This window comes from Saccoglossus kowalevskii, chromosome 6 (assembly GCF_978046115.1).
Source record: "Saccoglossus kowalevskii chromosome 6, keSacKowa6.1, whole genome shotgun sequence".
In the NCBI taxonomy this organism is placed as follows: Eukaryota; Metazoa; Hemichordata; class Enteropneusta; family Harrimaniidae; genus Saccoglossus; species Saccoglossus kowalevskii.
In genome coordinates this window covers 30,234,389-30,248,323 of record NC_140646.1, presented here as the reverse complement: position 1 = coordinate 30,248,323, position 13,935 = coordinate 30,234,389, and the positions used below count along the sequence as shown (strand labels likewise).

The window sequence follows — 13,935 nt, the reverse complement described above, 5'->3', positions numbered from 1 at the left end:
AGGGTCAAATGTCAAAGTGTATCAATAACACTTGGGTCAAATGTCAAACTGTATCAATAACACTAGGGTCAAATGTCAAAATGTGTCCATTAAGACTAGGGTCAAATGTCAAAGTGTATCAATAACACTTGGGTCAAATGTCAAACTGTATCAATAACACTAGGGTCAAATGTCAAAATGTGTCCATTAAGACTAGGGTCAAATGTCACAATGTGTCGATAAAGAATAGGGTCAAATGTCAAAATGTGTCCATTAAGACTAGGGTTAAATGTCAAACTGTATCAATAACACTAGGGTTAAATGTCAAACTGTATCAATAACACTAGGGTCAAATGTCAAAATGTGTCCATTAAGACTAGGGTCAAATGTCAAAGTGTATCAATAACACTTGGGTCAAATGTCAAAATATGTCCATTACGACCAGGATCAATTTTCAATCAAAGAAAGCTTAGAAAGAACTCCTGTGTGCTGAGAGTATTGAAGAAACATTAAAATTAATTCAAAATTACTTGTACATGAGATATTGATGGAAAAGCTGAAAACTAATTAATATGTAAATCAGGTAACTAATATGAACAGAACGGAACAAACAAATTATGAATTATTATGCTTATTAGAGAATTAATATTAATCAAAATTAATCAGGCCTGTCTATTGTCCTAGAGCATTTATGTACCAAATTTTATTCAAATGTGATGATCAGTTAATTAATTATGTTAATTAGGTGATTAATAAGCATAAATATTTACCAAAAACTAATTAGGTTTCTGCATAGTTCTCTTTAAAAGTTTCATTAAAATCCAATTTGTGGTTCTTTATATATCAGTGGAACATTATGCAAATTAGGTAATTAATATCCAATTAAAACTAATCAGGTGTCTGCATAATCCTAAAAGATCTATGTAGCAAGTGTCATTGAAATATGATTACTACTTGATATATCAAAAGCTGAAAATTAATTAATTATGCAAATTAGGTAATTAATTACTACTCATATTACCCTAAAAACTATCAAGTCTGTGCAGTGTCCTATGACATCTATGTACCAAGTGTCATTGAAATGTGATGATTACTACTTGAAATATCAAAAGCTGAAAATTAATTAATTATGCAAATTAGCTAATTAATATGTACTCATATTACCCTAAAAACTATCAGGTCTGTGCAGTGTCCTATGACATCTATGTACCAAGTGTCATTGAAATGTGATGATTACAACTTGAAATATCAAAAGCTGAAAATTAATTAATTATGCAAATTAGCTAATTAATATATACTGATATTACCCTAAAAACTATCAGGTTTGTGCAGTGTCCTATGACATCTATGTACCAAGTTTTATTGAAATGTGATGATTAGTACTTGAGAAATCAGTGGAAAAGCCGAAAATTGATTAATCATTATGCAAATTAGGTAATTAATATTGCACAGATTTTTACCCAAAACTAATCAAATCTGCGCATTAGTTTGGAGCATCTGTGTGCCAAGTTTCATCAAAATCCAATGAGTGGTTCTTTAGATATCAGTGGAACAGCCATGGAACAGCTAAAAATCAGCTAATTATCATGCAAATTAGGTAATTAATATGCATGGATTTTTACCAAAACCTAATCAAATCTGGGCATTGGCCCAGAGCATCTATGCACCAAGTTTCATCAAAAACTGATGTATGGTTCTTGAGATATCAGTGGAACAGACGGACACACATACACACACACACACACACACATACTTGTATTGCTATATGTTCCGAGGACTTCATTGGATTAACTTTTAATATAGTTGAATTAACTTTTAATATAGTTGCGATATGAACTCGATTAAAACGCGTTCCTATATAGGGTTGCGTTTTAATTGGAGTTTAATTAAACTCAATTACAATGCAATACAATGGAGAATTGCATTTTAATTAAGTTTAATTAAACAAGAGTTGAATATCCCGTGACTGAACATAGAAATGTTTGCGAAGCTTAGGTTTAGTATCGGGGTAAGGTATGGTACAATTATATTAATATTAATATAACGTGAACCATACCTTCCCCCAATACTAAACCTAAGCTACGCAAAACGTATTAATAATCGAATTAACTATTAATATAAATTATGTTTTCCGAGGACTATGAAAAAGGTCCTCGGAAGGTGTGTATGTCCTCGGAAGTTGCTATATATCTGTATTTTTGTCCTCGCAACATATAACAATCCAAGTACACACATACAGACACACTAACTGCAAAGACTCCCTTTTTGTGCTTCGCACACGGAAGTCAAAAATGTGTCCATTAAGACTAGGGTCAAGTCAAAATGTGTCCATCAAGACTAGTGTCAAATGTCAAACTCTATCAATAACACTAGGGTCAAATGTCAATGTGTGACCATTACAACCAGGGCCAATTTTCAAAATGTGTCCTTTAAGACTAGGGTCAAGTCAAAATGTGTCAATTAAGACTAGGATCAAATGTCAAACTGTATCAATAACACTTGGGTCAAATGTCAAAATGTGTCCATTACAACCAGGATCAATTTTCAAAAATGTGTCCATTAAGACTAGGGTCAAATGTCAAACTGTATCAATAACACTAGGGTCAAATGTCAAAATGTGTCCATTAAGACTAGGGTCAAATGTCAAACTGTATCAATAACACTTGGGTCAAATGTCAAAATGTGTCCATTACGACCAGGATCAATTTTCAAAAATGTGTCCATTAAGACTAGGGTCAAATGTCAAACTATCAATAACACTAGGGTCAAATGTCAATGTATGACCATTACAACCAGGGCCAATTTTCAAAATGTGTCCTTTAAGACTAGGGTCAAGTCAAAATGTGTCAATTAAGACTAGGATCAAATGTCAAACTGTATCAATAACACTTGGGTCAAATGTCAAAATGTGTCCATTAAGACTAGGGTCAAATGTCAAACTGTATCAATAACACTTGGGTCAAATGTCAAAATGTGTCCATTACAACCAGGATCAATTTTCAAAAATGTGTCCATTAAGACTAGGGTCAAATGTCAAACTGTATCAATAACACTAGGGTCAAATGTCAAAATGTGTCCATTAAGACTAGGGTCAAATGTCAAACTGTATCAATAACACTTGGGTCAAATGTCAAAATGTGTCCATTACGACCAGGATCAATTTTCAAAAATGTGTCCATTAAGACTAGGGTCAAATGTCAAACTCTATCAATAACACTAGGGTCAAATGTCAATGTATGACCATTACAACCAGGGCCAATTTTCAAAATATGTCCTTTAAGACTAGGGTCAAGTCAAAATGTGTCCATCAAGACTAGTGTCAAATGTCAAAAAGTGTCCATAAAGACTAGGGTCAAATGTCAAACTGTATCAATAACACTAGGGTCAAATGTCAAAATGTGTCAATTAAGACTAGGATCAAATGTCAAACTGTATCAATAACACTTGGGTCAAATGTCAAAATGTGTCCACTACGACCAGGATCAATTTTCAAAAATGTGTCCATCAAGACTAGTGTCAAATGTCAAACTGTATCAATAATACTAGGGTCAAATGTCAAAATGTGACCATTACAACCAGGATCAATTTTCCAAAATGTGTCCATTAAGACTAGGGTCAAGTCAGAATGTGTCCATCAAGACTAGTGTCAAATGTCAAACTCTATCAATAATACTAGGGTCAAATGTCAAAGTGTGACCATTACAACCAGGGTCAATTTTCAAAATGTGTCCATTAAGACTAGGGTCAAGTCAAAATGTGTCCATCAAGACTAGTGTCAAATGTCAAACTCTATCAATAACACTAGGGTCAAATGTCAATGTATGACCATTACAACCAGGGTCAATTTTCAAAATGTGTCCATTAAGACTAGGGTCAAGTCAAAATGTGTTCATCAAGACTAGTGTCAAATGTCAAACTGTATCAATAACACTAGGGTCAAATGTCAAAGTGTGACCATTACAACCAGGGTCAAATGTCAAACTCTATCAATAACACTAGGGTCAAATGTCAAAGTGTGACCATTACAACCAGGGTCAATTTTCAAAATGTGTCCATCAAGACTAAGGTCAAATGTCAAACTCTATCAATAACACTAGGGTCAAATGTTAAATTGTGACCATTACAACCAGGGTCAATTTTCAAAATGTGCCCATTAAGACTAGGGTCAAGTCAAAATGTGTCCATCAAGACTACCGTAGGCTCAAATGTCAAACTGTATCAAGAACACTAGTGTTTATTGTCAAAATGTGTCCATTAACATTTAGATCATTTGGTGAACTGACTCGATTCCTGCATATTGCTGTACAGTAAAATGTCATGTAATTCATGTAAATAAGTCAATAAATTAAGGCTTGCTCAAAGTCTGCTGCATTTCATCTCTGATCATATTTTATAAACAGTTTAATATCAAATATTTGATTTATTGACTGATAATACATGTACCTTTTTAGCATCTTTCATGTGAGGGCAGTCCTTTCCGGTCACCAGACTTTGTATATGTGACACAGGCACTATTGATAATAGACAAATAGAACAATGTTAGCATAATAACATAGCACAACTAATAAAACCTTGCCCATGGTAAAACTAGGTAATAAATAATGAATGAAAAATTATGTGTCATACCTAGCACTGTAGTTTCCAGCTAAACCACCATCTCTTTAAAACTTTAAGTGGTTTACATAATTTAATGCTTCACTATAAAAACATTGAATTAAATAACTTACGTTTACATGGCAGGGACTCAATAGGTGGTTGTTGATTTCCATCAATATCACCGTAATGAATAATTTTATGATTGGGAGACAATCGGCAGTACCAATATTTATCTAAATTTAGAGATAAAAAAACACCATATATTGTTGTAAAACCACCATATATAATTTAAAACTGAAACTCTGATCACCGAAGCCAACTAGTGTCACCTTTCACAAAATAAACCAACAAAACATTTTAAATATTTCATCAACAATTTTGATTGAGACTCATAGTCAATGAGAAATTATGTATATTTGGTCCAAAATTAAAAAATTTAGAGAAATATATAAAAAGGTTGCATCAAAATGTGAACAGAAAAATTACGGCATCAAACGTTACACTCCACACACAACGTGTGTATAAGGTTCTTAAGAACATTGCAAATCACTCCAATTTCAAGTTTAGAAATGGCATGAATGAAAATAAAGAGTCATGGTTCCAATGATTTTATCCTATCGTTGTTCATACATTATCACATAACATCTGGAAGAATGACCCTACCTTTGACTCTACCACGACCGCCAAATTTGTTGAATTGTGTACCTTCCACTAGACATGACAGTCTGTGTTCCTTGATCAACTCAGTTATGGATGGCTTGAGCTGTTCTCTTAGTTCTCTGCAATATACATAAAACAACATAATATTCAAGATGACAGGAAGCAGCCAACAAAAACGTCAATGTTGAACTAGAATTGAAACCATAAGTCTTAATAGACAGCAAGGAATTAGTTATGTGCATAGATAATGAGATCACAAAATATTCAAACCTAAGGGTTCATACCACAGGAGAATAAAAACTCCATTTCTTAACAAGCCTAGAATTAAATATGTAAATAGTTAATGAAGTCACAAAAGAATTAAGCCCCCTTAGACCAATAACAGTCTTGAATATTTAATATGCACACATACATGTAACAAGGTCACAAATTATCCCAACCTAAGGGGTCCAAGTCACATTAAGGTAGCGAGAAGGTTTTGTGACGTTTTTAAATAAAACATTCTCTGTCTGTTGTCTCGTTCAGAACAGTAATTTAGGTTATATATATCAAAAGACTAAGTATAGAGGTGCAAGTTCGCACAAACTGGACAAACATTGTTTACATAATTATCACGTGACATCAAAAATGGCGAACCTTGTAAAAATGACTAAGTACGCGATTGCGAGAGCACACTGCGGAATTTCCTGGTAAAATTTAAGTTATGCATTGTCCGTAATCAAGTCCATTGAAATGCGTCTCCGATAATCAAAAGACCTATTATTCCGATTTCTATGCAGGTTTGTTTTTTTGTCCCCAAATTATTTCATACTTGGCACCTTTAACAGACTATTATTCTGTGACAAAGCATTTTCTTTAAAAACCCAGACATATTTCGCACCATCATTATCTTTTGAACGATAACTGCGAGTTTGAATGTCCTAGTCCGAACGCACTTGATTTGGCGGCGGTCCCAATGAGTCGTTCTCGATCAAAACTTCAACTTGAGAAAAACGCGAAAAACAGTTTTGGTTAATAAAACACAGTAGATTTGCTGCATTATTATAAATATACACTAAAAATGGCCAAACATATTAACCACTGATATCATAGAACTCATAAAGAGTGTCAGATAATGAATAATTTCAAGCTCGAGCGTGAAAAATGAAGAAAACTGCTGGCATTTGAGTCCGTACTCCAGGAACGTTCGGGTTTTCCATTGTTATGCAAACGAACAACGAGGGATAATCCTCTGACAAACATTACTGCTCCACTGTACACGCTGACAGTTTACAAACAAGCTAATCCTTCAAGTGTCTCAGATAAGACATCTAATAAAACGGTTTTCATGGTGAAACAAAATGGCCGATGTTTGAAAAAAAATTGCTGTGTCAGAGTGCGACACTGAGTGGCAGATTTTTCTTTGCCTCGTCTGTCAACGCTTTCTTTCTTTTCTTTGCCATTGCGTTAGAAAAAAAAAATGTATTAGTAAAATAGAATATTGACTTGGAAAATAAAACGATTTAAAAAAAAGTTGTGCAAAGTTACAGTACTCCTTTCGCACAACCTCCCGCCCGCTTCCGCTTTCCAATCACCTTTTTCTCTCGCTTTTGCGACCGCTTGTTGAATTCAACCGTACAATTTCCGCTTTTTTTTTCGACCGCGCAAACCCCGAAATATCACCGCCCACCTGCTCGCTCGCGCGCATTTAAAATTCGGACTAACAGAATAATTTCCGAGGTTCACATTGTCTTATAATTGTCTTTCTGGTTTTTATAGATGTTGAACAGCTGACAAAAGTTCAAATACTTTTTGTTTTAACTATATATAATGCAGTATACTTAAAACATAGTCTAGGGAAAACATCTTTTTTTTCCAAAAATTGTATGAAAATTCGAACTTGGCCAAAACAGATATACATGTACACACCAGAACAACATAAATTTTTAATGTCTACTTCCAGGGTTTCCCTTTTAACAACAGAGGTAGGTAGGGCCAGAGGGTTTTGCACAAATTGTTATCACACTGGGTTTCAAAAAGGCTTTTTGAACATTTATAAAACATTCAAATCCAAAAAAGATGATTTCATTGGCTGTTGAAACCATTTGGTAACGCTGCAGGGTTTCTTTAATCATTGGCTGATTTACTGCCACGAATGCAACAAATAGATCAAATCAAATTTGTTAAAAATGTTTAAAATTACAGTGATTTGTTTGCTGAAATTAAAATGTGTGCAAGTACACCATTATTGCTTATCAAAGTACAAGTCAGTGCAAAGGATAAGTTAAATGACCATGGCAAGTTCAATACAGATGGTGTTCATTCGCTAAGGCTTGTGATTGGCCTGCAATTGGCATTAATGAATATTTTATATCAAACCAAGTTAGCTTTAATAAACCCAGTGTATCAGTAATATCAATATAAATGTTTTCACTCTGTCCAATGTTTTATTTCAGTTCAATAAAATAATAAAATAAATAATAATAGTTTGAATTATTGTAACCACAAGAAAACAATTCTAAATGAAATTTAACCAAAACCCTCAAAAATATAGATAAGAATGCACAACAAAATTAAACTTAGCTGAGATCCTTAGCTGGTTAAAATAATACCCAAATTTGAAAAAAATAAAAACTGTTTGAGTTAACAACAACAACTCAACAAGGACAAATGATTTTTCCGCCTATAAAATGATATTCATCTACGATATGGACAAGGTAAAAATATATTTCTCAAGTGACTTCCATTTAAATAAAAATAAACGTTAGAATAACGTTTCTATATGCAACACTTACAAGACAGGTTTAGCTTGGGAATCCCATTCAGCCTTTTCCATTCTTTCCTGCTCCCTGAGCTGAACTATTTTGTTGTAGCTCAGTCCAAATATCTCATTTTTAAACTTTTCCATTGTTGATGGTTTTATATTCAGAGTTCTTGTGATCTGTTCTCTTACTGTACTCATAACCTATGAAATAAATGAAATCAATGAAAGATGGCACTGGTAGCATCATGATATATATATGTGTGCGTGTAACGTTTTTTTTTCATGAAAACTAACATATTTAATAGAGTGAAACTATAACCATGCCCTTGAAAGCAGTCAGCTTTCATGTGTTTCAGGAACAGTTTAAAATTACTCAATCGTACTAAACTTAGAATGCAATTGACTGTGCAGTTTACAATTTGGTCCTATAGGTTAATTGATTTTACTGCGAGTGCCCCCCCCCCCAACCCTCCCTAATTTGATGGTTGATCACTGTCAAAATACATCTTAATAATCAAAACTAAGTTCTTTTAATCCTTTTAACGTCAAATAAAGGGTGAATTGGTTCACAATTTCTGTAATTTTCACTGAATTCAATTTTAATATTGGACAAAAGTAACAAAATGTGACATTTTTCTGGTTTTCGATTCAAAAATTTCTGTGTGGGAAATAACAAACTTTAAATAGAACTATTTTGTGAACGGTACCTGCAGTTGACTTTGGCATTGAATGGATTAAGGTACATGTATAAGTGGAATATCACACCTTTTAATGAGTTTTGGTATTGAAATTTGAATAGTGTATTCACTACTGTGTTTAATAACTTTGCTTTTTACTATACATTTACATTTGAGCTACACAGACTACCTGTCTTTTGCTTAGATATTTCTTCCTCCAATTTTTCGAAGAGTAGAAATGCCATGTAATAAATCTGAGTTGGTGAACTGGCTGTATTGATTCACACAGATTCAATTTTGTGCCATTTGGTAGAAAATCTTCAAAATTATTCAAAACTTAAATAAATTTTCAAACATTTACACATGTCACTCACTGACGACTTACCTTATCAATTGTGTTCATTATATATTCAATTCTGAATTCTCGAATCTATTTTGTTTTCCCAATGACAATTTGACAACATTTAGCAAGTAAAAAACGGAGGAATTGTCACCACCAAACCAAGCAGAAGCAGTTCCCACACATACAACTTGTGACAAAATGCAAAATTGGAATAAAAACCAGGAACCTTTGATCTAATTTGTGTATAATGAGGAGGAAGTGTTGTCATGGCAACCAGGAGAAATGTTAGCGCAGTAACTGGCCAGCTGATGGAAAGCATTAATTATGTATACATGCTGCACCAAAATAGAGTTATAAATTATAAGCTCTGATTTCTGGACAGCTACACATAGTAATAACTTAATGGTTACCATGACAACAACTTTTTAAGATTATTATATTTCCTAAAATGAACCTGATTTTTTTGTACAAGCGAAAATGGTGTAGTAATCTGAATTAATTGTTCAAAATTACATAACATATCAGAATTTTCTAATTATTAAAATTTGAATAATATTGTACCAGTGATAATAAAAAAAAAATGTCTGGTCTGGAGCATTTTCATAATATTTTGGCTAAAACCAGAAATTATAATTTGTGAGTGGCTCTTTTTAAACTGATGCATAATTTATTTTTTAATACGATATAAGATAATGTAAGAGATAAGAGATGATGAATTTACAAATAATGTAAACTGCTACCAGAAATGATGAGGTATTTGCAAAGATGATATAAAGTCATTTTGCCTCCATCTTTAACACATGTTCATGATAGTGTGTCAGTTATGACCTCATGCCCCATCCTTGTTGAGCTACATGTAGGTCGCTGTTGAGACGTTGTCGCACTTCACCAATACCTGTTTACCTAGAAATTTGGAAGAAAGGTCAAGAAAGCCATTTGCAACTCCTTCTAGTTGATCTGTTTGGCTAACTGAATGATGATCCATGTTTCATCAGTATGGTCACTGGCTGTTGCGATATTTGACCAAGGAACGAAATACATTCATTCCCAAGTTTTGGGGTGTCTCTATCTGCAACCTGCCTTTGTTGTACTATAAGAGTTCGTCTAGAGTCTCCTTAAGTTGATGGTGGAGAAACCAGATGTCCAGCACCTTGCATATCCTTGTAAACACCAATGATGTCAAGCAGAGGCTGAACGAAAGTAGTTGAAACGGGTGCATCATTCCTTCTACCACAAACCTCAACAGAGGTTGGCTTGCTTGGTGCATTGGTATGTGTAGGTATGCGCCTTTGAGGTCAAGGGCTGCCAAGTATCGTGTTTGACATACTGGTTGATAACTCATTCACTGTCCATCTTGAACGACTTTAGGTTGACTGAGGGGTGAAAATTCTACCATTGGTATTAGCTTGCCTGAATTTTGACATTAGAAACAAGTTCCTGTAGAAACCAGGCCCAGCTACAGGATAGGAGTATATCATTCCTTCTGCTAATCTTAAATGATTTTATGTTGACTAAGTGGTGATAATTCTAGTACTGGCTTTAGTTCACCTGAATTTTGATACTAAAACCAAGTTCGTGTAGACTTGGCTACAAGATAGGAGCATATCATCCCTGCTCGTAGAGATTATGCTACTGTCTGTATTGTAATTGCCTTCACTGGGTTCCTTGCCAGCGGCCTGTTAGGGAGGTGTCGCTCAATACAGTGTGTTGTTTGTAGGGGTTATATCAGGTACAGGATTTTCCCATCGGTACATATTCTGTACACACTGGCTCAGGGGGTGAAGCATCCTGGGATGGATTACTTGCAAACCTGTGCTGGAACCTGCCAAGATGTTGAGAACACAAGGAATTCCGTATATGCATTGAGTTTGGCAACACAGTATTTGCATCCATAAACACATTTGTGGCATTTCTGAGATATTTAGCTAGCATGTACGTTAGCTTAGCTAATTTAAGATGTAGTGAATTTAACAGAAAGTATATTTTCAAAATGAAATAGTTGACAATTTAGCTAAATTAAGATTCTGTATTGGACACATGGATTCTTATTTTATGAGTGGGCCATTATTCAATTATTTTTACTACACTGATAAGTTTGCAAAGTTGCTATGCCATGCAGGTCTACTGCCATGTATGAAGGATCTTAAGAATGCAGCCCCTCACAATGTACCACTTGATCTGTAACATAATCATCATCAATAGCCAAGTAGATGTTACACGAAGATACAGGATGATATTTCGCAAAATTACGACTGCGTATTTTAAGACAGCAGTAGATGTGACACACATAACACAATACAAGTCTATGTATGAAAGGCCCTGGCACTGGTAACTATGGTATCCATTAAATGTTCGCAAGTCTGCAATAAATATTGCTAAGGGATTGATTTAAGCAATCAAATGCTGTTGTACCATCACCCTAATAATCTTACTGGCATTGAGCTGTGTTTAGTCATCAATTGAACAAACTATGTTGAACATACTTATGAACTGGGAGAGAGTCAACAATGTATTAAACGAAGATGTCTTTTGAAATTAAATTCCATTTGAAAAGGAATCAAGCAGAAATACACATTGACGATGTGGCATGTGTAGAATGAGAGGGACTGGGAAAAATACCTTTTTGTTGAAAAGAACATTTATGAGAAAATGAACAGTACATACGGGTAATCTAACCAGTATAGAAAAAGGGTCTGAAGCAATGGTGTGATAGTGGCATTTACAATGTAGCTGTGTTCTCATGTGACAGTGTATACATGACTGAACTTGTTTAACAAAACTCTTCAATAAGGTCTTGCATGTTTACCAGAATATTAGTGGGATGATGCTATGGTGGTTCTCAGGGACAATGTATCATTGACCCCATGTGACCAACTATAGTTTGCTGAGCACATGTAACAAAATATTTTAGCCAAGCAATGTGCTCTTGTGAAAATATATTACGATGAAATGACATTATAAAAAACATATGTATATTGACAAAGTAATAAATCTTTTATAAAAAAGTCAGATATATGGCACGAGAACCACATTCATTAATACAAAATGGCCGCCAGTCGGCCATTTTGAATCTTATCTGAAAAACAAAATTATTTGCATCATAATGTCTAATGTATATACCAAGTTTGAACAAAATCCATCTGTAAACAGCCGAGAAATGCTTGATTTTGATGATTTTTAGCACAAAAATGACCGCCATTCGGCCATCTTGAATCAGATCGTGAAACAAATTGACGTGCATATGTATAATATCATGTATAATGTATGTGTGAAGTTTGATCATGATTGGTTCAGGCATTTCTAAGATACAGGTCCGAACGCACGCATGCACACACACACACAAGCACAGACACACGGAGGTCAAAACATAAGTCCCCGTTTTCAGACTGCGTCCGAACGGGGACTAATAAACGCGTCTCATCTATTCATTCTCAACACTCACATTCAAAATGACCTCAAAAATAAATGATGATGGTGATCTGTGGAAGCTCTCAGACGGTAAAGTGTACATGAATGAAAATTTTAGAAATTCACGAAAATGGATAACATTAATTACCTTAACAAAATCTTCAACTGTATTTCTGGCCCTCATTTCTTTCCATGTTTTATTCAGTAATTGTACACAGATACAAAAAAATTCTTCAAATGCATTATCACAAGTAAAAAACATTGGATAAAAATCTTGGCCTGTTTCAGAAGCTGTTAGAATAGAACAGAGTGTTTGTATTATTCCATAGTATCAAAGAAAACTTCTGTATAAATATGGGGAGTAATATTGTTTGTTGTAACAGCCATCCGGGTTATGCAAAGCAATGACAACACTGTCATGTAAGGATTTGAGTGTGTGAAAGAAATTTAGATAAGTGCATTACAAATACAGTGAAACCTGTGTATAAAGCTAAACACAAGTGCTTGATTCAGTGAACAGCTACAGTTAAACTTCTCAAAACCAAATACCAAAGAAACTTACGCTGTTCGCCAACTTTCAAAATATCACACAGCATCTTGGTCAGCTCCAAACACGTCTTCACAAATGGACACGCTTGTTCATCCACTCTGCATGAGTTCTCTAAAACAGTCTGAATAAATAATATAAGATATCTATGACTGCATAATAAATAAAAATTACTTAACCATAAAATATTTAACAAGACTAAGATCACGGAGGTATACTCCCAAATATAAACGTTGTACCAGTGTGTTTCCAAATATGGTAAAAATTTTAGCACTTGGTTGCCTGTTGGATACTTTCATGTACATAGGGTTCTGTTTTGGATGTCTGCTAAAAGCTTTGGTCAATTTTCAACAACTTACTTTTGTACCTTTAAACTGCTGAATCCTATTGTGACCCATTCACAATCTCAATCCATGCATAGCAAACTGCATCCACTATAGACATCACAACACTACTACATGCATAGCAAACTGCATCCACTATAGACATCACAACACTACTACATGCATAGCAAACTGCATCCACTATAGACATCACAACACTACTACATGCATAGCAAACTGCATCCACTATAGACATCACAACACTACTACATGCATAGCAAACTACATCCACTATAGACATCACAACACTACTACATGCATAGCAAACTGCATCCACTATAGACATCACAACACTACTACATGCATAGCAAACTGCATCCACTATAGACATCACAACACTACTACATGAATAGCAAACTACATCCACTATAGACATCACAACACTACTACATGCATAGCTAACTGCATCCGCTATAGACATCACAACACTACTACATGCATAGCAAACTGCATCCGCTATAGACATCACAACACTACTACATGCATAGCAAACTGCATCCGCTATAGACATTACAACACTACTACATGCATAGCAAACTGCATCCACTATAGACATCACAACACTACTACATGCATAGCAAACTGCATCCACTATAGAC

General features: G+C 34.5%; 1 protein-coding gene across 1 annotated transcript in view; it reads right to left on the bottom strand.

The window, feature by feature from the left end:
- LOC102805502 (engulfment and cell motility protein 1-like) overlaps window positions 1-13,935 on the bottom strand; it is a 37,528-nt gene that overhangs the window by 4,681 nt on the left and 18,912 nt on the right. Inside the window, exons 12-17 of the mRNA XM_085500352.1 lie at window positions 12,969-13,077; window positions 12,555-12,697; window positions 8,010-8,179; window positions 5,239-5,354; window positions 4,707-4,808; window positions 4,423-4,490 (exon numbers count right to left, since the gene is read on the bottom strand). Of these exons, the coding sequence (XP_085356478.1) occupies window positions 4,423-4,490; window positions 4,707-4,808; window positions 5,239-5,354; window positions 8,010-8,179; window positions 12,555-12,697; window positions 12,969-13,077 (708 nt within the window). The remainder of the gene's footprint in view (window positions 1-4,422; window positions 4,491-4,706; window positions 4,809-5,238; window positions 5,355-8,009; window positions 8,180-12,554; window positions 12,698-12,968; window positions 13,078-13,935) is intronic.